At 41.7% G+C, this 24,420-nt stretch overlaps 1 protein-coding gene across 1 annotated transcript in view; it reads left to right on the forward strand.

Moving 5' to 3' along the window:
- LOC129624636 (ATP-binding cassette sub-family C member 4-like) overlaps nt 1–24,420 on the forward strand; it is a 364,051-nt gene that overhangs the window by 280,903 nt on the left and 58,728 nt on the right. Inside the window, exons 28-33 of the mRNA XM_055542792.1 lie at nt 5,738–5,817; nt 11,204–11,354; nt 18,807–18,926; nt 20,204–20,314; nt 21,567–21,667; nt 22,718–22,909. Coding sequence (XP_055398767.1) covers nt 5,738–5,817; nt 11,204–11,354; nt 18,807–18,926; nt 20,204–20,314; nt 21,567–21,667; nt 22,718–22,909 — 755 coding nt within the window. The remainder of the gene's footprint in view (nt 1–5,737; nt 5,818–11,203; nt 11,355–18,806; nt 18,927–20,203; nt 20,315–21,566; nt 21,668–22,717; nt 22,910–24,420) is intronic.

Genomic DNA, 24,420 nt, shown 5'->3' on the forward strand with positions numbered 1-24,420 from the left:
TTTTGTACAGTTCTTCTGTGTATTCTTGCCATCTCTTCTTAATATCTTCTGTTTCTGTTAGGTCCATACCATTTCTGTCCTTTATCGAGCTCATCTTTGCATGAAATGTTCCTTTGGTATCTCTGATTTTCTTGAAGAGATTTCTAGTCTTTCCCATTCTGTTGTTTTCCTCTATTTCTTTGCATTGATTGCTGAAAAAGGCTTTCTTATCTCTTGCTATTCTTTGGAACTCTGCATTCAGATGTTTATATCTTTCCCTTTCTCCTTTGCTTTTCACTTCTCTTCTTTTCACAGCTATTTGTAAGGCCTCCCCAGACAGCCATTTTGCTTTTTTGCATTTCTTTTCCATGGGGATGGTCTTGATCCCTGTCTCCTGTACAATGTCACGAAACTCAGTCCACAGTTCATCAGGCACTCTATCTATCAGATCTAGTGCCTTAAATCTATTTCTCACTTCCACTGTATGATCATAAAGGATTTGATTTAGGTCATACCTGAATGGTCTCGTGGTTTTCCCTACTTTCTTCAATTTAAGTCTGAATTTGGCAATAAGGAGTTCATGGTCTGAGCCACAGTCAGCTCCTGGTCTTGTTTTTGCTGACTGTATAGAGCTTCTCCATCTTTGGCTGCAAAGATTATAATCAGTCTGATTCTGATGTTAACCATCTGGTGATGTCCATGTATAGAGTCTTCTCTTGTGTTGTTGGAAGAGGGTGTTTATTATGACTAGTGCATTTTCTTGGCAAAACTCTATTAGTCTTTGCCCTGCTTCATTCCATATACCAAGCCAAAATTTGCCTATTATTCCAGGTGTTTCTTGACTTCCTACTTTTGCATTCCAGTCACCTATAATGAATAGGACATTTTTTTGGGTGTTAGTTCTAAAGGTCTAAAGGTTAGGTCTAAAGGTCTAAAGGTTAGGTCTACAGGTTCTTGTAGGTCTTCATAGAACCGTTCAACTTCAGCTTCTTCAGCGTTACTGGTTGGGGCATAGACTTGGATTACTGTGATATTGAATGTTTTGCCTTGGAAACGAACAGAAATCATTCTGTCGTTTTTGAGATTGCATCCAAATACTGCATTTCAGACTCTTTTGTTGACCATTATGGCTACTCCATTTCTTCTGAGGGATTCCTGCCTGCAGTAGTAGGTATAATGGTCATCTGAGTTAAATTCACCCATTCCAGTCCATTTCAGTTCGCTGATTCCTAGAATGTCGACGTTCACTCTTGCCATCTCTTGTTTGACCACTTTCAATTTGCCTTGATTCATGGACCTGACATTCCAGGTTCCTATGCAATATTGTTCTTTACAGCATCAGACCTTGCTTCTATCACCAGTCATATCCACAGCTGGGTATTCTTTTTGCTTTGGCTCCATCCCTTCATTCTTTCTGGAGTTATTTCTCCACTGATCTCCAGTAGCATATTGGGCACCTACTGACCTGGGGAGTTCCTCTTTCAGTATCCTATCACTTTGCCTTTTATACTGTTCATGGGGTTCTCAAGGCAAGAATACTGAAGTGGTTTGCCATTCCCTTCTCCAGTGGACCACATTCTGTCAAATCTCTCCACCATGACCCGCCCATCTTGGGTTGCCTACGCACATGGCTTAGTTTCATTGAGTTAGACAAGGCTGTGGTTCTAGTGTGATTAGATTGACTAGTTTTCTGTGATTATGGTTTCAGTGTGTTGCCCTCTAATGCCCTCTTGCAACACCTACCATCTTACTTGGGTTTCTCTTACCTTGGGAGTAGGGTATCTCTTCACGGCTGCTCCAGCAAAGCGCAGCCATTGCTCCTTACCTTGGACGAGGGGTATCTCCTCACTGCCACCCTTCCTGACCTTCAATGTGGGATAGCTCCTGTAGGCCATCCTGGGCCTGTGCAGCCTTGGCTCCTTGGATGTGGGGTTGGTCCTCCCGGCCACTGCCCCTGGCCTCCGGCGTGGGTTGTTCCTCCCAGCTGCCGCCCCTGGCCTCGGGTGTGGGGGCGTGGGGTAGCTCCTCCCACCCGCCACTCTTGGCCTCGGGCTTAGGGGCGTGGGGTAGCTCCTCCCAGCCACTGCCCCTGACCTTGGACGTGGGGTAACTCCTCTCCTCGACGCCCCTGACTTTGGACGCTGGGTACCTCCTCTCGGCCTCCCCTCCTGACCTCGGATGTGGGGTAGCTCCTCTCGGCCATTCCTCCGCCGTCACAGTCTGGTACCCTCGGCTGCTGCCCCTGACCTCGGACGTTGGGTAACTCCTCTTGGCCGCCGCCCTTCGGGCATGGGGTCCTCCCAGCTTTTTCCCCTGACCTCGGACGTGGGGTGGCTCCTCTGGGCTGTTCTCAGGGCGCTGGTTGCAGCCGCCTGCACTCAGCACGCCTTTTCTGGAATTGAGCTGCAGGAGTTGCTTGTATATTTTTGAGATTAATTATTTGTCAGTTGTTTCATTTCCTATTATTTTCTCCCATTCTGAAGGCTGTCTTTTCACCTTTCTTATAGTTTCCTTCGTTGTACAAAAGCTTTTAAGTTTAATTCGGTCCCATTTGTTTTTGCTTTTATTTCCATTACTCGGAGAGGTGGGTCATAGAAGATCCTGCTATGATTTACATCAGAGAGTGTTTTGCCTATGTTTTCCTCTAGGAGTTTTACAGTTCCTCGCCTTACATTTAGATCTTTAATCCATTTTGTGTTTATTTTTGTGTATGGTGTTAGAAAGTGTTCTAGTTTCATTCTTTTACAAGTGGTTGACTAGTTTTCCCAGCACCACTTGTTAAAGAGATTGTCTTTTCGCCATTGTATATTCTTGCCTCCTTTGTCAAAGAGAAGGTGTCCATAGATGCATGGATTTATCTCTGGGCTTTCTATTTTGTTCCATTGATCTATGTTTCTGTCTTTGTGCCAGTACAATACTTTCTTGATGACTGTTGCTTTGTAGTATAGGCTGAAGTCAGGCAGGTTGATTGCTCCAGTTCCATTCTTCTTTCTCAAGATTGCTATGGCTACTCGAGGTTTTTTGTATTTCCATACAAATTGTGAAATTATTTGTTCTAGTCCTCTGAAAAATACTATTGGTAGCTTGATAGGGATTACATTGAATCTATAGACTGCTTTGGGTAGTATACTCATTTTCACTGTATTGAGTCTTCCGATCCATGAACATGGTATATTTCTCCATCTATTTGCGTGCTTTTTTATTTCTTTCATCAGTGTTTTATAGTTTTCTATATATAGGTCTTTTGTTTCTTTAGGTATATTTATTCCTAATTATTTTATTGTTTTCATTGCAATGGTGAATGGAATTGTTTCCTTTGTTCCTTTTTCTGTCTTCTCATTGTTAGTGTATAGAAATGCAAGGGATTTCTGTGTGTTAATTTTATATCCTGCAACTTTACTATATTCATTGATTAGCTCTAGTAATTTTCTGGTGGTGTCTTTGGGGTTTTCTATATAGAGGATCATGTAATCTGCAAACAGTGAGAATTGTACTTCTTCTTTCCAATCTGGATTCTTTTATTTATTTTTCTCCTCTGAGTGCTGTGGCTAAAACTTCCAAAACTATGTTGAATAGTAGTGGTGAGAGTGGGCATCCTTGTCTTGTTCCTGACTTTAGGGGAAATACTTTCAATTTTTCACCTTTGAGGATAATGTTTGCTGTGGGTTTATCACTATCTGTTCTCTTAATGTTTCTTAGTGCAAGAAGTAACTGTTAAACTTGCTGACCTCACATTTTCTGCACTCAGCTCATTGGTGATAAGAGTTTAGTTTTTTTTTTTTATGATATTTGATATTTAGTTCAGTTATTGTAGTTGCTATGTGGAGAGATGCTTTTTCTCATTGGTTTTGTTTTTCTTGTATTCTGCAAACTTTGCTAATCCTCAGTCTCTCAGACCTTAAGTCACCCACATCTGGTGAAAGGTAAAGGGGTGGTTTTCATGTACTGTTCATCTCTGGGTAGCCTTTTCATCTTTCAAAAAAATTCCATCATTGCTTTAAACGCTTTTTAAGCTGAATTGTATTTACAGTGTTTCCAAATTCTACCTATGTTAAATAGTTGTACTCTTCCACTGATGAAACCATATGCATGTAAACTGTATCTTTAACGTTTTTTGACATACATTTTCCTTATTTTGGTATTATTACTTTGAGAAGTTAAAAAATGACAATGCAGGGCTTCCCTGGTAATCTAGTGGTTAAGAATCCACCTGGCAGTGCAGAGATAACTGGTTCGATCCCTGGTGTAGGAAGATTCAATTCCTGAAGCCTGTGTGCCTAAAGCCCATGCTCAGCAACAAGAGAAACCATGGCACTGCAAGTAGAGAAAGCCCATGTGCAGCAATGGAGATCCAGCACAGCCAAAAATTAAATAAATATAAAAATCTTAAAAAAGACTATGTAGGTCACAAAAGTATCTAGAATATTTGAAAAAAAAAAAAAAAAAAACATTTGATTTTAATGTTCCTAAAGCAGAATTGTTTAAATAACCCAACCTCTTGCCCCTCAAAGCGTGGTGTGGGAAACAGCAGCAGAAAGGGTGTCATGTGGCAGCTTGGTGGAAATGCAGACTCTCTAGCTCCCCCAGCACTCCTGAGTCAGAATCTGCATTTTACCAAGTGGACCTCCTGCAGCGCCTGGTGGACTTTCCCAGGGGACGTGATGCTGCAGAACATGGGGGTCAGAATCATCATCTCTCCTTGGTGGTTGAGCGCCTGGTAACTTACCTGGCATTGTGGCTGGGTTCTTTCATCTGCAAGAGCCTATTTAATCCTGAGAATCACCCTCTAAAGCAGGCATTCTTACAATATCAGAAGAGTTGCCACTAGATCTGCCAAAGGTGTCACTAAAAGACAGTTTCTTCATCTGTATTTCCTAAGTCTGAGATGGGAAAATTGAGGCTCAGTCTGTAATGCTGGCCTGGCTAAGGGTGAAAGCCTCCAGTGACTCCAGTTCCTGGTGTGGGCATACCCTGTGCTTCCTGTGAGCCAGACACCCTGTGGACAACAGAAGAGCCTCACATCCCAGCAGCAGTGGAAACTCAGCCCCCAACCACTGCTCATTCACCAGCCTGTTGTGAGTTGATGTGAAAGGCCTTGGGAGGAAGTCATCTGTGACTGAGGTCAGGAAGAGCAGGTAGAGGTCCCACATCTCCTCTGCAGGCTGGCTTCCTGACGCTTCAATTACAAATGAAGCTCAGAGCGGTAGATAAACACATTTCCCAGGGTAGATAAACACATTTCCCTGGATACATCAAAATTGACTGTGTGTATATATGTATTTGTGTAGCTTCAGGGTTGTTTGAATTAAATCATTAAAAGCAGTAGATATTAGAAATTCTCATCTTCCAATTCTGCAGCATTTAGGATATACTGTTTTAGTGGATTTTGAGAAGGCAAATAAAATCAATGATAAGAAGCACTTGGAATGAAGCCTTAGATGGGATGGATCTAAAAGGAGGGAACATTCTAAAATCCATCAACCCTTCCACAAGATTCCCTGCCCTCATCCCACCATTCTTTTAAAAACCAAGGGCTAATTTCAATCCCACCAACTTCTATTTGGTGGTATTTTTGTTTCTTTTTAGGTATTATCCTATTTTCTCCTTCTTTACCACTGACATCAGCTTATTTCATATGACTCTGAAATATATTGAATAAATATGCATTTAAAATATTATTTTATTTGGTCATGAATTGTTTGTCTTAAAGGGCATGTCTGGGTCAAAGAGAGTAATTTCTCATATCCTGTTCTTATAGGAAGAATTTTAAATCGTTTCTCCAAAGACATTGGGTATATGGATGACGTGCTGCCTTTATCATTTCAAAAGTTCATCCAGGTAATGTATCAGTCCTGTCAGAGTTCTCACAGGGAAGAACAGAGAGCCTGTTTCTCAAGGCCTTTTCACAGGGGTTGAGGGTGGGCCTTTCAGCCTGATGATGTGTCCTTTAATCTTAAATAAAAGCCATGTTTGTGAGAGAAAGGTGTGGCTGTGATTGGGAGACTGAGTTAACATTAGTAACACCTGGGACAGGAGTGGCTACTCTGTTATGTCAGGGTTGGTCTGAAGCAGCAACTGCTAGGTAAATGGTTCACTCTCTGCCTTCCAGGTATCTGGTGTGGATTCCCTTTACTGTAAGCATATTTCATAATAGAAACAAGCACCTCTCATAAAAAGATAGCCAAGATGAACTAAATTGTGTATTGTATTACCATAAAGGACAAATACTTACTGCACCTTTTTTTCTGATAAAGCATGTGTTACAAAGAAAAGATTAATAATAATCAGGTGACCAATAATACTTGACCAAAAACAATCACTGTTGTTCACTCACTAAGTTGTATCTGACTCTTTGCAACCCCATGGACTGCAGCACACTAGGCTTCCTTGCCCTTCACTATCTCCCATAGTTTGCTCAAGCTCATGTCCATTGAGTTGGCGATGCCTTCAAACCGTCTCATCCTCTGTCAGCCCCTTCTCCTTCTGTCTTCAATCTTTCCCAGCATCAGGATCTTTTCCAATGAGTTGGCTCTTTGCATTAGATGGCCAAAGTGTTTGAGCTTTAGCTTCAACATCAGTCCTTCCAATGAATATTCAGGGTTGATTTCCTCTAAGATTGAATAATTTGATCCGCTTGCAGTCCAAGGGACTCTCAAGAGCCTTCTCCAATGCTGCAATTCAAAGGCATCAATTCTTCAGTGCTCAGGCTGCTTTATGATCCAACTCTCACATCCATACATGACTACTTGAAAAATAATAGATTTGACTATATAGATCTTTGTCGGCAAAATGATATCTTTGCTTTTTAATGTGCTGTCTAGGTTAGTCATAGCTTTACTTCCAAGGAGCAAACGTCTTTTAATTTTGTGGCTGCAGTCACTGTCTGCAGTGATTTTGGAGCCCAAGAAAATAAAAGTCTTGTTACTGCTTCCTCTTTCCCCCCTTCTATTTGCCATGAAGTGTTAGGACTGGATGCCATGGTTGTTTTTTGAGTATTGAATTTTAAGACATCTTTTTCAATCTCCTCTTTCACATTCATCAAAAGGCTCTTTAGTTTCTCTTCTCTTTATGCCATTAGGGTGGTATCATCTGCATATCTGAAGTTGTTGATATTTCTCCTGAAGTCTTTATTCCAGCTTGTATAGAGTCTTACCCTCCCTATTAACATTCAAGAATGTTAACATTAAACCCCATCTCAGCACAATATCAGGCTAATGGAATTTCTCCTCTAGGTGTAGTTATCATATTCTGCAAACTAAATACTTATCTGAATTGTGAAAAATCACCATGTACTCTCAAGTGAAAGATTCATCCAAAAGATTATTTCTATTTATTCATGTGGATTCATGACTTCTGATAGAATTCTCAACTGGTGTGCTCCCAGTGGGAAATAAGCATATCAAAATAGTGATTCCCTTTATTTCCTGGAGCATCAGGACTTGGGTCACTTCTTCTGGGTCAACATATTTCTTCTTGTACACACATCATTGTCTTTGTGCCATGGTGAGACAGAAGTACAGAAGCACTGGCCATTATAATATGGGCCATCAGATGGGCCTGAAATCCAATCAGATGGGGTGAATTGTGTGTGTAGCTAGGATTAGGTTCCTTGAAATTCCTGAGAATGTGGAAGAAAGAAATGAGACTGGCTTCAAGGAAGGGATCTCTGTCGCACACAGAAATCTGCTCTCTCCCTCTTCAGAGTGTTGACTTTTTGCTTGGATACTATTTTTGTCTTCTACAGCTTCTGTTAACACTTTGAGACAGCTGGCAATAAAAGATTCATAAATGTATATGCATAAATAAATTTAAATATAAACTCATGCATTGTATATATGTTAATATAATATGTAATATCCACTATGAAAGTGAAAGTTGCTCAGTTGTGTCCAATTCTTTGTGACCCCGTGGACTATACAGTTCATAGAATTCTCCAGGCTAGAATACTGGAGTGGGTAGCCTTTCCCTCCTCCAGAGAATCTTCCCAACCCAGGGACCAAACCCAGGTCTCCCGCATTGCAGGCAGATTCTTCACCAGCTGAGCCACAAGGAAAGCCCAATATCCACTATAAGGATGGTTAGGGTATGACCTGTAAATAGAAATAAAACTCTTATAACAAGCCTATATGAATTGCTTCAGAATTAAGGAGCATGAAATCTGAAGGACCTAATTTAGGAGCTTTTGAGAACAACAGTTACAGGTCTTTAATGGGGACTCAAGGAAAAAGTATTGGCACAGCTCAGGTGGAGCCCTTCATTTTGATCTTACCTCTTCTTCCTAGGTTATCTGCCATGCTGGGTTGGTCATAAAAGGCCCTCACCTGGGGAGAGCCAGGCTATTGAAACTGGTGAATATTGTCCAATAAAATAATGTGAGTCTACTAAAAACTGTAATTTGGATTTTTTTATAATTGACATTTCAGATCTTTTTTCCTGACAACTACTGATGGCAAACCTAGTGACTTGACTTAAGATCACACACAGAAGGAAGGACCCCTCCCCATGAGAAAAGGGTATAGCAAGGTGGGATGCATTAGTTAATGCTATGGCTGTAAGAAATTGTTCAGCTGAAAATATAATAGAAGGGAGGCTAGACAGACGTATATTTCTCCACTTATGATTGAAATTTGTTCCTTCAGATTCCATGCTTTGCACTCTGAGTTTTATATTGATACCACAGCAGATGGGGAGAAACAGGAAAAGCACATATCTCTATCCAAATAATGCAGTTTGATTCACAAGGGTTCCTGGACACAGAGTCACAGTTCTGGACATTTCCTTCTCCTTTCAGGCTCCTCTGCAAACAACTGTGTCTCTGAGTTTCCCAGAGTACAGATTCTTCCTGTCTTTCTTCATGACCTGCAGTACCTTTCTGGGAAAACTTAGGACAACTGCTGACCCTCCTAGCTTACCATTTTCTTACCTATAAATGGAAATGAAAGTTCTTGCTTTTCTCATTCACAAATGGTTGTGAAGATCATCTGAGAAAACTTATCTGGAAGAGCTGTGAAATGATAACCCAAGTCTCTGTGATATAGGCATTACTCTGCTAATGCATCCACCAAAGACATGCTGGGAACAGCTGCCCTGGGCAACAAAGTGTGGAGGCCCTGGGTTGGTGAACAGGGAGTGCTGGTTCTAAGAGGACACAGAACACCTGGTGCTAACTTGAACAAGCCATTTGACCTTCCCAGCCCAGCTCCCTTTTGGTCAAAATTTCCAGGAATTGTGATTGCTATCCCCAAATTATTCATGTCATTCTCTATTTCTCTAGCCTGTGAAATTCAGTTGTCAATCTCTTCTTCAAAGTTTCAATAAAGGATTCACATGTTCTTCCCTATGTTTCCCCAGTGCCTTGTGAAGATCACCATGGAACTGTATCCATCTGAGATCATAAACTCTGGAGGCATTGGCCCAAATTCTGTGAATCTGCATATCCTCAACTTTTGACCCCTTTTCATAGCAGACTAGATACTGAGATAGATACTACACATAGATACTAAGTGCTGGTTGCATTCCTATCACCTGAAACTTTTCATCAGGGTGTCATACTTTTCCTGATAAATATGGATGTCTAAATCAGCATCTATCAATGATTTGGGCTTCTATTGTACCTGCTGTGTTTTTAGACCAAGATCATTTCCCAAGATAAAATCACCTCATGGAACGATGTGATGCTTAAGTGAATGATTATGGAACTCTTACCACAGTGCTGTGCATAGAGTAAACACTGAGTAAATGGCACCCCCTGTTGTTATAATCACTGCTCCTTAAAACAGTCATTTTTATCATAATGATAAAAATTTTAATGTATATTCAGAGGACAAAATTAAAAAAAAAAACTCTTCTTGCTTATAAGTTGTTTATTATCAAAATTCTTCCCCATATTTCTAGGAAATACCCCAAATTTGTTTTATCACATTTCTCTTCTTTTGTCTGTTCTTTATTAGGCATGCTGATGAACTCTGAAATTCCTTAAATAAGGTATTTAGAAGAAAAATTTAAGATAAATTAGAAGCCTCAAATAAGTAAAAATAATTTTCCTGGACAATAAATAGTTGGCAGTATGTTGGGAACAAGCTAAGTATATCCTAATGGCTCATGATGTAGACTCTCTGGCTCCATGGCTCAGGCTTTGTTTCCATCAAGCTCCTTTTCCTTTCCCTGTGCCTCAGTGTTTCCATCTGTAAAATGAGATAATACTATTACTTAATAGGGCTATTGTGAGACGTAATAAGCTAATACATGTCAAGTATTAAATGTGTAGCCCTGTACCGAGTCAGCACTCAGTAAATGTTAACCATGGATAGAAAACCAGGAAAGAAAAATTTCCACTTCCAAAAGTCACTTTTGCATCTTTTCCTCCTTTACTAGACACTAACTTTGTAATTAACCACTTCTTTATCCTTACCTGTGTAACTGAGGCTTCTGGTTTCCTTATCTGTGATGGCTGCTCATTCATCTCTAGTAATACCTACTGACTCATGATAGTTTAGGGTTCAAGTCCTAGTCTCTCTGAACCTCAAATATTCTATCATCTATTGAAATTAGTAATTCCTATCTTATAGGCTACTAAGTGTATTAAAAGAGCTAATACCTAGAAGGTTCTTAAGGTTTTTGGCACACAGCAATCAGGACGACAGAGGATGAGATGGCTGGATGGCATCACCGACTCGATGGACATGAGTTTGAGTGAGCTCCGGGAGTTGGTGATGGACAGGGAGGCCTGGAGTGCTGCAGTTCATGGGGTTGCAAAGAGTCAGATATGACTGAGTGACTGAACTGAACTGAACTGAACTGAATCATGTAATAGAGCTTCCCAGGTGGCTAGTGGTAAAGAACTCACCTGGCAATGTAGGAAATGCAGGAGGCATGGATTTGATTCTTGGGTGGGGAAGATCCCCTGGAGGAGGAAATGGAAACCCACTCCAGTATTCTTGCCTGGAAAATTCTGTGGACAGAGGTGCCTGGAGAGCTGCGGTCTATGTGATCGCAAAGAGTTGGAGACGACTAAGCAACTGAGCACACACACACACATAATCTTGCAATAAATATCATTAGAGCCACCTATAATTTTATTTGTTTGGGTGGCAAAGCTTTCTCTACTATTTCAATACATCTTTCAGGAAAAGAAGTTTAATCACAACTAAATAGTCTATTAAAGTTTATTTTTGAAAATAATCCTTGATAAAGAGGCCCCTGCATCTATTTTTCACTCTTCCAGACACTTCTACAAGTGATTGGTGTGGTGGTTGTGGTGGTGATGGTGATTCCTTGGATTGCTATACCTGTGATTCCCCTTGGCATCCTTTTCTTTTTTCTTCGGCGGTATTTCTTAGAGACGTCACGAGATGTGAAACGCCTGGAATGTTCAAGTGAGTACTGGAACTCTCAGGTTAGGATGGCAATGCAGGTTGGCTGCATTTATACCATAATTAACCACACCCCTGAAATCCTGTGGAATATATCTTTTGGAATTTCTCCCTATATCAGCATTAGGTAGTTGTGTATTATGGGCCCTGTGAGTCCGTGTGACCCTTAAGACAAGTTGAGCTGGTGGAGGTCAGCTGCAGCTTTGCATTTTAGCACAAGGATGAGTATGAGCACCATGAGGACAGGGGCCATTTCTGTCTTGTTCATGACATAATTCCTAAAACAGAACAGCCACCCAGTATACAGTTTTCCAAAAAATAATATGTTTCATCATGTTGGTACTATTGTAGAAGGAAAATAGGGAATTTTTCTTCCCTTGAAGTTACTAGAAATGACAAGGAAAGGAAAATATTAAGAAAAGGAAAGGAGCCATCAGGAAATGTACTCATATGTCAGAGGTGATATTTTTAGAAAATACATTATTTCACATACTCCTAAGATGGTAAGTAAGTTGTAGTTGTTAAATGTATGGAAGAGATAAGCCCTGTTATTTCCAGGTTTGCTCTTTATCATCACCAGTATTTGAGCTGATGTCACACTATGGTCACCCCTCCCCAAGACTGTTCATATAAATGATGCTGGAAATAATCCCTTTAAGAGGACCCAGGAGGAGGATCTGTTTAGTAGACTTTTAGTTTGTCACTTCGGAGAAGGCAATGGCACCCCACTCCAGTTCTCTTACCTGGAAAATCCCATGGATGGAGGAGCCTGGTAAGCTGCAGTCCATGGGGTCGCTAACAGTTGGACATGACTGAGCGACTTCCCTTTCACTTTTCACTTTCATGCATTAGGAGCAGGAAATGGCAACCCACTCCAGTGTTCTTGCCTGGAGAATCCCAGGGACAGGGGAGCCTGGTGGGCTTCCGTCTATGGGGTCGCACAGAATCGGACACGACTGAAGCGACTTAGCAGCAGCAGCAGCAGTTTATCACTCCATTCAGCTTCCTAGTTTTAGAATAATGGGGAACATTATTTTATGATTAATCATTCTATTTTTCAGGCAATCACAATGGATGAAATAATCCAGAACTTATTTCGTCATTAATGCACAGACATATTTCATCAATATTAAAACAAAAAATTATAATGAAAGTAGAATTGTTAAATATTTTTAAAGAAGGTATAAGGAGAGAAAATGAAGATGTTTGTGTCAGAAACTTTAACTATGGATAGTTACTGCAAGTTAATACCAACTTAACTTTCTAGAAACCAAGCCAAGAAGAGAAACATATTGAGTCTCATTCTTCTCTGTATCTACTAAGTGGAAAAATCTAAGTTAATCAAGACAAAGGAGTTTTTGGTGGTGAAATGTGTATGTTTCATTTTTAATAATAAACTCTTGAGAGGCATTCATCCTATGTATTTGCATAAAGTACAGTTGGTGTCATAAACGCTGTAGAAAAAAATTTTCAGTCAAGAGAACCAGCTAAACTCCCATGAGGTCTGGGTTTTGTGAGGTGTTTTATTGGATTATGGAGCAGTAGAGTCCAGACATGTGTGATATTTTGCTGATGTGATTTGGTAGGATGGTAGGACCTGGGAAAACAGAATAGAAATGATGAGCTCCATACAGTCTTTTGTGTAGACAGGGCTTCAATCATTTTATGATTTGAAGTCAGTCATGAAATGGAGTCATTCAATAGTCTTGTTCAAAGCGGGTTGTTCCATTCAAAGAGGGACTGTTCCAGAAGGAATGTTTTTCAGAGACTTTTGCCTAGAACATGGGCCACTTCCTATCCACATAGAAGTGGAGAGAAGGGCACCTCCTGAGGCCTTTTTCAAAAAGCAGTATAGGATTTCACCTGTAGAGGCTGAGAACTTTTTGGCCCCATCCCTGTGGAGTATTTGGATTTTTTGCAACCTAGTAGGCTGCAATGGGAGAAGGCAATGGCACCCAACTCTGGTACTCTTGCCTGGAAAATCCCATGGACAGAGGAGCCTGGTAGGCTTCAGTCCATGGGGTCGCGAAGAGTCAGACACGACTGAGTAACTTCACTTTCACTTTTCATTTTCCTGTATTGGAGAAGGAAATGGCAACCCACTCCAGTGTTCTTGCCTGGAGAATCCCAGGGATGGGGGAGCCTGTTGGGCTGCCGTCTATGCGGTCACACAGAGTTGGACACGAATGAAGCAACTTAGCACCAGCAGCAGCAGGCTGCAACAATTTAGACAGTAAATTCAATCCAGATACCCCTCTTCCATACCACAGGTAACCAAATGAGATGACCTGTTGATTAGAACGTTTATGTTCTCTCTCCAGGTTGTGGGTCTGTGCAATAAATAAGGACACCACTTTTTTCTCTATGCAGTAACTAATAGTATATTTTAAGGCCACTGCTGGAGCCACCAGCAAAAAGACATCTGATCGCTATAACCAGAAGGCATAAGCCTACTTCATTCCTGTGCTCTGAAAAACTGCTAAAATCCTGAGGTTTATATTCAGATCCAGCTGCCTACCTTTCTGGAGCATTATGTTGATTTTTGTCCTCTTAGTGACAAATGTGCAGTTGATCATATTTTTCTTTTTATTTTTATAGAACTGAGCATAACCAAAATGCAAAACCAGGATGGCATTTGGTTGCATTTCTCTAGCCAAACCTATTCATTTGGCAGTACCTGAATTATGAATCTGTATCAAATCTTATCTGTAAGGATTCTGTGATCAACTAGTAATGTCTGTCAGAGACATTGCAAAGAGAGGTTTAGCACATGTGCCACATTTATTCAGATTGGATCCTCAAGTCTGCTATCTTAAGGCATTCTCATGCCGGATTCCCTGGGACTTCATTCAACCTAAGGTGCTTAGTATGATGTATGGTAATGGCTAAGGCTGTTGGATGTTAGCTAAGTAAGATTTGAGGGTTTTCTGAAGGTAAACAAAGTCTGGAGAAAAGTGTATTTAGTCATGCATGGACATCCTTAAACCTGATTATTCTCCCTCTGAGACACTGCTGTTATGATTAAAACAACAGCCTTGGAAATAAGACAGAATTGGGTCTGACACTCAGCTCTACCACTTAGGTGAGTTAATTTACTTAATCTTGGGCAGGAAGTGCTCTTAATTCCTCAGTCTGGTTTTCCCTCTGTCACAGGTATACTAATACCTGCCTTCTGGGCTCTCAGGATTTCTTGAATTGATGCTTGTAAAATACATGCTGTGCTGTGCTGTGCTTAGTTGTTCAGTCATATTGACTCTTTGTGACCCCATGGACTGTAGCCACCAGGCGCCTCTGTCCATGGGGATTCCAGTCAAGAATACTGGAGTGGGTTGCCATGCCCTCCTCCAGGGGATCTTCCCAACCCAGGGACTGAACCAAGGTTTCCTGCCTTGCAGGTGGATTCTTTACCATCTGAGCCACCAGAGAAGCCCATGAATACTTGAATGGGTAGCCTATCCCATCTCCAGGGGATCTTCACAACCCAAGAATTAAACCACAATCTCTTGCATTGCAGAAAAATTCCTTATCAGCTGAGCTACCAGGGAAGCCCCAAAGTATTTAGTAGTGACTACCAAAGGCACCAGAACTTTGAACATGAGGGTATTTAAAATTTTTTATTTATTTGTTTTTGGCTGTGCTAAGTCTTCATTGGTATGTGGGCTTCTCACTGTGATGGCTTCTTTTGTTTAGGGGACACAAGCTCTACAAGGCTTGGGCTTCTAGCTTGTGAGCTCAGTATTCGTGGCTCTCAGGCTCTAGAGCACAGTCTCAATAATAATTGTGCATGGGTTTAGTTGCTCTTTGGCATGTGGGATCTTCCCAGATCAGGGATTGAGCCCTTGTCTCCTGCACTGGCAGCAAGATTCTCATCTACAGAACCACCAGGGAAGTCCAAATGTGAAGGAATTAAGAACATAGTAACAACTGGCAGTTCTCACATAGGTGAATGATAATCTGCAGCAAGGCTGCCACCTTGGGGTCTTTTCATGTGGTTCTCTGCCCCTGCCCCCACCCCAAGGAAGATCTGCAGTCCAGGTGGAATGTGTCCCCAAGTGTCCTCAGGGTTATGGAGACACAGCTGTATGTCATGTAAACTGTAGGGTTACATGCGTCTATGACTTCTGACTGATATCATGGCTGTTATATAGTCTGCTTCAGGATCGTGGGCTCAGTCTTTGTGGGGAAAAGGGTATTATGTTGGGCAAGGTGAGACCAGAGCCTTGACATCCCCTCTCCTCATGTACTAGTTAATTTTCTTTGCAGACCCTCCAGTTCCCACATTCTGGCATCCTGCTCACCCCTAGTGGGGTTTGAAAGACACAGGATAGATTTTCACAGGTCATCGTCCCCTCTGGCCCACTGTAACTCTTGGGCATGAAGTGAGGTAGGTGATGGAGGGTTTGGTTCCCTGGTGTTCAAGGCTGAGATGACACCTGGTTTCTAAAGTCGACCCCATCTTCCATCCCTGCTGGAGAGAATCAACTGCACTTTGATCTCCTGGTGATGGAAGCAGGTGAGGGAGGCCACGCTGAAAAGTTCATTCCAGGACTCTCCCTGGGGGAACAGGCACAGCTACTTCCTGCTAAGAAGACTTGTTTGTGATGAATAGCGTTGACGTCAGATTTGGTCTGGAAATCACAGCCTGGTTCTAGTGAGCTTTCTGTGTTCTCTGGAGCTGGACTCTTGACATCCTCCTGACAGTGTGATGGGCCCGGAATTCACCTGTGTCATCGCTGTGAGCCCCCTGCTTCCAGAGTAATTGAGTTCTGGGGTCTGGTTGGGACACCTGCTGGGAATGCAGAAAAGGCCTGAAGAGAGTTCCTAGCCTTTGTTATTTGGATCATGAGCTCAGTCTTAAAAGTGCTGTTAAAAGTTCATATTGCTATTTTAAAAGTGTAAAGTTAAAGCTAAAATAAATAAAATTAAATGTTACTCAATAGAATAAGAGTTTCCCAGGTGGTGCTAGTGGTAACAAACTCACCTACCAATGCAGGAGACTAAAGAGACTCTGGTTTGATCCCTGGGTTGGGAAGATCCCCTGGAGGAGGGCACGGCAATCCACTCCAGAATTCTTGCCTGGAGAATCCCATGGACAGAGAAGCCTGGTGAACTATGGTCTATAGGATTGCAGAGTCAGACATGATTGAATAAACTTGCCATGCAATATAATGAAGAGAGAGAACAGTGTGGATGCTGAAGTAAGACCACAGACATGTTTTTGGAAGGTCAGAAACACCATTGAACCACTTTAGGCTCTTTGCCTGAATTAGATACAAAGGGAAATGTTATATCATGTCCTGTTTCAAAGAAGGTTTTTTTCCTTACAGCAATATTACAGCTGAGGGTCCCTAACAGTTAGCGTTCCTGATCAGATGTCCCAGGTAGAAAGAGCCACAGGGCTGAGTGGATGGTCAGCTAGGACCCAGCTCAGGCTGTCCTGCCCCAGCCCAGGGCTTCCCACCCTCTCTGAGCTCCAGTGTCTCAGAGGAGGAAGCCTGCTCCTTCCTTTCTTATATGATAGATCCAGGAATACTAAGCACAAGAGGAGTTCTGTGTCTTTGCCCATTTATACCCTGCCCCTCTACAGCCCCTCCACCCCCATGGAGCCTGTGTATATGTCGATAATGACTGAACTGTCACCCAGACAGGCATTTGGATGCCAGGCTAAGGAGTGAAAACCTGAAAATAATTTGGAGTTTCTCCCCTTTGATTCTTTCCCCATTATTTGATATAATTTCTGAGGCCTCCTGCAAGTAAGTGACCTTAACTTCCCCTAAATGCCCAGATTTTACTAACAGGTCTTTTTAGGAGATATACAAGTAACAGAGTGGTCAGTATTTCCTGCTGATACAGCACAAGTTATCACTCACCCCAGACAGAGGTCACAGGCTCACTATCTGCCTCTGACTGCAGCAGGCTACAGCCTCATTCATGGTAGAAATGAGAACCGTAAGGGTCCTCCCTGCCTGGCAGCCTGCAGCCCACCTATTCCCTGATGGGCAGGTGCCTAACTCTGGTGCTTGTGGTCAATGTCCTCTTAGAGAAGATGGCAGGAAATGAATGGTCAGTGAAGGGACGCCAGACCCCAAACCCACATGAAGTCACTCAAAGAGAATGATCACTAAGGGCACAGTTAGGTTTTATAATGTATGTGTGTATCTCATGCCACAGTGACCTCCAAATGCCAGAAAAAGCATTGAGCAGGTAGTTTTAAAAGCCTGGATTAGATTCCCAGAGCAGAAGTCAGGACCGTTCAGGGATACCTGGCCAAGCAAGTCCTGTGGGCACAAGGGCGGTGTGGTACCAGATGTTCTGTGACCCGTGCAGAGACACCTGCTGCAGGTGCAGGGAGGGAGAGTCCCAGAATGGGGGAGATGGCAGACTGTCTGCTCATCCTACTCATCTTGCCCCTGTCCTATGTCTGGCTCTGGTTCAGCGTAGGGCATATACTGACTCTATCCTGGCTCTTAGGCTACTCATCTAAGTTGGAGACAGCACACAGATAGCTCACCAAAATTCAGTGTGGTAAGAACTCTCAAAGAGAATTAAATTTAAAAATGCTATTGAATTGGGCCTATCCTGCTCATCCAGTGGCTAAGAATCTGCCTTCCAATGCAGGAGACTTAGTCCTGATCCCTGATTGGTGAACTAGGATCCTATATGTCACAGGGCAACTAATCCTGTGTGCCACAACTAGAGAGCCCATGTGCTGCAACTACTGAGCCCATGAGCTCTAGAGCCTGTGATCTAAAATAATGGAAGCCCATGCACTGCAACTAAAGAACGCTTGCATGCTGCAATGAAGACCCAGTGCAGTCAAAGAAAATGCTATTGAATCAAAAGTTTGTGAACAGTTTCCACCCAGAGAGATGTCAGGGAAGAATTTGGAGAGAGGCCATGTTTGAGGATTGTGATGAACAAGGTAGGAAAGAGTTTCAGTATCTAAATCTAGGTCAGATTTGAATTTGGTTAAAGATAGATTCAGGCTTCCCTGGTGGCTCAGCGGTAAAGAATCAACCTGCACTGCAGGAGCCACAAGAGACATGAGTTCGATTCCTGGGTTGGGAAGATCCCCTGGAAGAGGGTATGGCAACCCACTCCAGTATTCTTGCCTGGAGAATCCCATGTACAAAGGAGCCTGGTGGGTGAGTCCATAGGGTCGTAAAGAGTCAGACACAATTGAAAAGACTTAACATGCATGCACAAAGATAGATTCAAAGAGAATCTTTCATTTCTAGGTTGTTAAGGTGAAGCTTGGCATGAGCCGGAGTTTGAGTGGCACATGGAGAATTCTCTCCTGAAAGGGCGTCACCCCTTCTCCCCCAGGCAGCCCAACCAGGAATTCTAGTGCACTGTTCGGCAGAACGTGCGATCACAGCACACGGGAGGCTATGGGTTTATTTGCATCCAGCCTTCCTGACTTTCTCTGTCTTGTGTCTGTCTCTGCTTCCCCAGCACAGAGCTCAGTGTTTTCCCACTTAGCATCTTCTCTCCAAGGACTCTGGACCATCCGGGCGTACAAAGCTGAGCAGAGGTTTCAGGAACTGTTCGACTCATACCAGGACTTGCATTCAGGTCTGTGAGTTTCTGGAGATGATTTCAAAGGATGCGAAGTGCTGTTGTCTGAGGCCTGACCTCCCTCTCAGGTGGTCTTGCTGGTCAGCACCTCTCTCTGTGCTGCCCCATGTCCCCGTCTGCACACCTGCCTCCCCCACCCCTTCCTCTCAGCACCCCGTCTGTGCTCCCCTCTCCTCTCTTCTCCCCAGACCAACTTCCATTGTCCTTCCCTCATGGAGTCCTATGGCTTTCTGTCCCTTTAGGACAGGAGTCAGTATACTTTTTTTTTTTTTTTCAAACAACAGATAGTAAATATTTTAGACTTTGTGTGCCATTCTATCTCTGTTGTAACTTATCAACTTTGCTGTTGTAACACAAAAACAGGCAACGATAATACATAAGCAAAAGCACATGACTGTGTTCCAATAAAATTATTTACAAAAGCAGGTGATGGCCATTCTTGGCCCACAGGCTACCATTTGTCAACTCTCTTTTCAGAGCATTGCAGGACAGCAGATTCCATTGAGGTAAATCATTATCTAATTAACAGATTTTTAACTCACTTGGTTAATATTATTCTGAATATTGGTAATATTTTTCCCTAGGTAGAAATTACAGAATTCCCTCTAGATCTGTAAAATCCTGGCCCATCTCTCCAGTCTTTATTGTATCTTAAAGATAAAATGGCATTTTGCAGATCCAGTTAGCTCATGGTTGTATAGACACTGGCTCCTAAGAATAAACACTGCAAGGCCCTGTAGTAAGTGTGGAGGTGCTGGAAACAGCGTGTGAGCTGTGCTCTCTGCTGTCAGAAAGCTGGGAACAGTTGGCCCTGAGAGAGGATGAGCCTCATGTTGAGGCCTAGCACTGTAGGAAATGCACCAATGAGACCATTTTTCCATTTTCTCCATTGTGATCATATTACTGTTTATAATCTGAGTTGAATTTTTTTCTTATTGAAGTACAGTTGATAAACAGTATGTTAGTGTCAGATGTACAGCAAAATTATTCAATTTTATATGTGTATTTTTTCAGATAATTTTCCATCATAAATTATTACAAGCTATTGAATATAGTTCCACAGAGCCCCTGGCTTGATTCTTCTGTGTCCCATGTTGTCTGGTATCAAAACAGCTTTTTGGAACCTTCATGTTCCTTGGGTGTATAACTTTGCCACCCTACTTTGTATAAAAATCTTCTGTAGCTCAACTGAGCAAAATGATCTTTCTTGTTCAAAGCAGTTAACATGGTTTTTCTAACTTATTCATTATGCTTATTATGGTTCACAAATCCAGAGGCCTGGTTCTTGCTTTTCACTATAACCCGATGGTTCTCTTTGCGTCTGGATATCATCTATTTCATCTTCATCTGTCTTGTTGACTTTGGGGCCCTGCTTCTTGCACAAAGTAAGTATGGGTATAAATAACTATTTATGGTGTGATTAAAATTTATAACTGTATTTACAGTTATTAAACTCTTGCTGCCTTGTCTAACAAGTACAGTTTGGTTCTAATGAATTGTATTAAAGCATTTGCAGCATGTGATTCCACAGTGTGGCCCATATAGAGAGGTCATTTGGGTCTTGATGGGACCTTTTATTCTTTTTTCTTCCTTTGAATGAGTTGATGTCTACTCAGCGATAGCAAGCTGACCTTAGAAACTTTTCTGGTAGTGTTTAGTAGTTGGATGGAGAGAACTAAATTTGCCATAAAGCTTTTTGTCCAAGTTAGGACTTTAGATTTTGGTTTTAGGGATACTGGGGTCTCTTGGTTGCAGGTGCTTGGTGCACTGGGATGAGAAAGATTCTCTGTAGCAAAGGACACCATCCTCATCGCTGTGTGGGTACCAGATGAGTGGGTGTTGGTGTATATGGCATGAATTTACCAGCCCTAAATATTCTATAAGATAGAACAGTCTTATGGACTCTGTGAGAGAGGGAGAGGTGGTGGGAAGATTTGGGAGAATGGCATTGAAACATGTACAATATCATGTATGAAACGAGTTGCCAGTCCAGGTTCGATGCACGATACTGGATGCTTGGGGCTGGTGCACTGGGACGACCCAGAGGGATGGAATGGGGAGGGAGGAGGGAGGAGGGTTCAGGATGGGGAACACATGTATACCTGTGGCGGATTCATTTTGATATTTGGCAAAACTAATACAGTTATGTAAAGTTTAAAAATAAAATAAAATTAAAAAAAAAGAGCAATATTGAATCACAGTCTTTAATATGGAACAATGAGAATGGTATTTTAGTTTTAAAAGCACTGGCTTTTATAAACCATTGCCTTGTTTTTCATGGTTTTCAATTATGATTGCATTGGACATAGAAAGTGAAATTGCTTGATTGTTCCTTAAACCACAATGACAAAGTCTGAATAATAACATTATTCCTCATTGTCTACTGTATATTGACAATGTTGAGATTAAGTTCATTTAAGTCTTTCTAAATTCATAGTGGTTTTAATTTTTGGGGAGGGAGGTTTTAATTGTATTGTGGACTCAACCAAATGATAGTAAAAGTATAAGTAATATTGTCATTATATGTTAATGATTTAAATATTATAAAGGAGTTATCTTAATAAAGTGATAGAAGGAACTGGCCTCAAGGTCAAAAACAGGACTGACTTTTCCCTCCCCCTCTTCTTCCTCATTTAGTTTTGAATGTCGGGCAGGTTGGCCTGATACTGTCCTATGCCCTCAACATCATAGTGGTGTTCCCATGGTGCATCAGGCTAAGCGTTGAAGTTGAGCATATGGTGATGTTTATCTTAACATTCTTAACCTTATACTACTTCTTGCCATTAAAAAGTATAAAAATAATTCTTATGTAAAATATTAAAACTTGTTTTTACATCTAGCTCACAGAGGTTTTTATATCTTCCTCCATCTGTTTAAAGCTAATGTAAAAAAGTACATCTTTTACTCAGTCTTATGTGGGCCATGTCAGCAGGTTTTTATTCATAACAACCTGTCTTCAAATGTAATAAATGTCTCTGTAAGAGGGAGGTTCTGAAATTTTGGAGAGAATATAAATCAGTTTGGGGGGAGGTTGTTTATTATTGTTTCTTAACTGGTAATTCCTCATTTTTGGTAAAATAAGAATTCAATATTTTGTAGTTCTTTGTTTAATTGATAGATATCTGTCCCTGCCTTATTTTAGCATTTATTCTTGTATGTGTTAAACACCGGAATGTGCTGGTATCCCTCCTTTTTGGTAGAATAAGCCATCTCTCTGAATGTGCTATCAAAGATGTCAAGTTATTTTTGTTTAGGAGGCCTTGGTCAGTATTTAAATTATATTCTCCTTTGAGTATTGTATATTGTCCCAAAGAGAGAAAAACAATAAAAATGCAATATTTGCATTTCTCTCTTCTAATAGAGTAGAAAGTGAGAAATTATTAAAATGAGGTTTGATGACCATTCAGTTCTACTCTATAACACGTGGCCCTTTTATAACCACTGATTAGTGTTCATAAGTAGTCTTTTCTTTGACAAAATTGTTTTTATTCAGATGTAGAAAGTGAAAAAATAAAATCTTTGCATTCATTTATATAATTCTTTTAGTTTTAATATAATGCTGAAGAAGACAGCCTTAAGTGAAACTGTTACAGGATGATGAATAAGTTTGCAAATCATCAAAGGAGTCATCACACTCCTACTTCAGTCCTTCTCAGATGCTAAGACCTGGAAGCAGATATAAAAAGCGCATATAAAGATATAAAAACAGAACACCTTATTTACAGTCTCTGAACATCCATAAATAAAACCCTCTGCTCCTAACCCACATGATGTCATATATGTTTCAGATGATTTCAGTAGAAAGGGTGATAGAATATATAGAGCTTGAGCAAGAAGCACCCTGGGAACTCGAGTTTCGTCCACCACCAGACTGGCCCAACAATGGAATGATTGCCTTGAGCAATGTGAACTTCAAGTACAGCTCAGATGGGCCTCTGGTATTGAAGGATCTGACAACAGACATTAAACCAGGAGAAAAGGTTTGTTTAAGCCATTTGCCTCTTTAAAAATTCAGCTGAAGATTTAGTGCCACATCTGCTGTTGACTTTCTTGTGTGTGTTGGGAGGACTCTGTTCTTCATGGGTGCAGATTAGATCAGTGACATCACAGGTGAATCTCTCTTGAAAACTGACCAGGGGATGGGGATCCCAGGATTTCTGTCGCTGTGTTGTGAACTCCCTCATGGTGGTTGGTGGGTCCTGAGCTCCTGAACTATAACTTAGCCTGACCCAGGACACTATATTGACACCTGATTATTCATGTGGATTCTGAGAAGTCAGCCTTGACTCACTGTCTCTAACTCTCCAATATCTCCTTTTTTCCTATTCATTCTTCTTTGTATTTCTGAAATCTTCTCTTCTTCCTCTGATGCCCTTCAGCTATGGCCTCCTCCTCTGTCCTTTGGCCCTTCCCACAGACTTGTCCTCCATTAACCCACACTCAACTGTCATCCTCCTGCCCTGCCCCGACAGACTGCTTCTTTCTGAAGCACAGATCTGATCCTTACTGGACTGGGCGAGCTGCTGCTGGAACCATAGGGCAGTCCTATATCCATTCTAACAGGGATTGTGTGGCCGGCTTAGAGCCACCAGAGAAGAGCCCAGAATCATGATTCAGTCAGGGGTGAAAAACCAGAGCCCTCCATGGAGTCAGAGTCCGGAGACTCACTCAGAGTTGATGAAAGCAAACTGAGAGGAGCAGGGAAGATTCCAGGTGGAAGATGGCAGAAAGTCTTGTGATCTGGTCCTGTCAGCACCCATGTCTACAAGTTATATTCCTTTCCCATGTAGCTTGAGGCCCTCAGCTAGGACCAGGGCAGAGTCATGAAGAACAGACTAAACCAGAACAGACAAGTCAGTAGGCATCTCTTCCCCACCTACCTCTCCAGCCTGAAGTCCTCATGTTCACACACTCCTCAACACTCAGGTTGTGTGTAGATTCTCCTAAAGTACCACATCCTCCCTGCTTCCAGTGTGCACATACTGCCCTCTCTACTTCAGAGACCCTTCCCGCTCTCATCTTCTGGTTAAAGCCTCCTCATTTTCTGAGTTAATTCTAATGCATCTGCTTCCCAATTCCTCCTAATGTTGTATACCCTTAAGATAGCATTTATCATACACGTGTGCTTATAAGTATCCTTCAACAGGTGAATAGATAAATAAAATGTTACTCATTCACTCTCCCAGCCAGCAGCCCCTCAGCACCCTCTATGTGCCCTGCAGAATGCCATTTTCTGGGGAACAGAGCTAAAAAGAAGATTCTCCCTGATCCTTACAATGTAATATTATTCAGCCTTAAAAAGGAAGGAATTTCTGACCCATGGATAAACCTTGAATACATCATACTAAATGAAATATGCCAGACACAAAAGAAAAAAATACTATGTAATTCCACTTTTATGGTGTTTTTAGAGTAGTCAAATTCCTAAAGACAGAAAGTAGAATGATGGTCACCAAGGACAGAGGGATGGGAAGTAGGGAGTTATTGTTTA

This window comes from Bubalus kerabau, chromosome 12 (assembly GCF_029407905.1).
Source record: "Bubalus kerabau isolate K-KA32 ecotype Philippines breed swamp buffalo chromosome 12, PCC_UOA_SB_1v2, whole genome shotgun sequence".
Taxonomy (NCBI): Eukaryota; Metazoa; Chordata; class Mammalia; order Artiodactyla; family Bovidae; genus Bubalus; species Bubalus kerabau.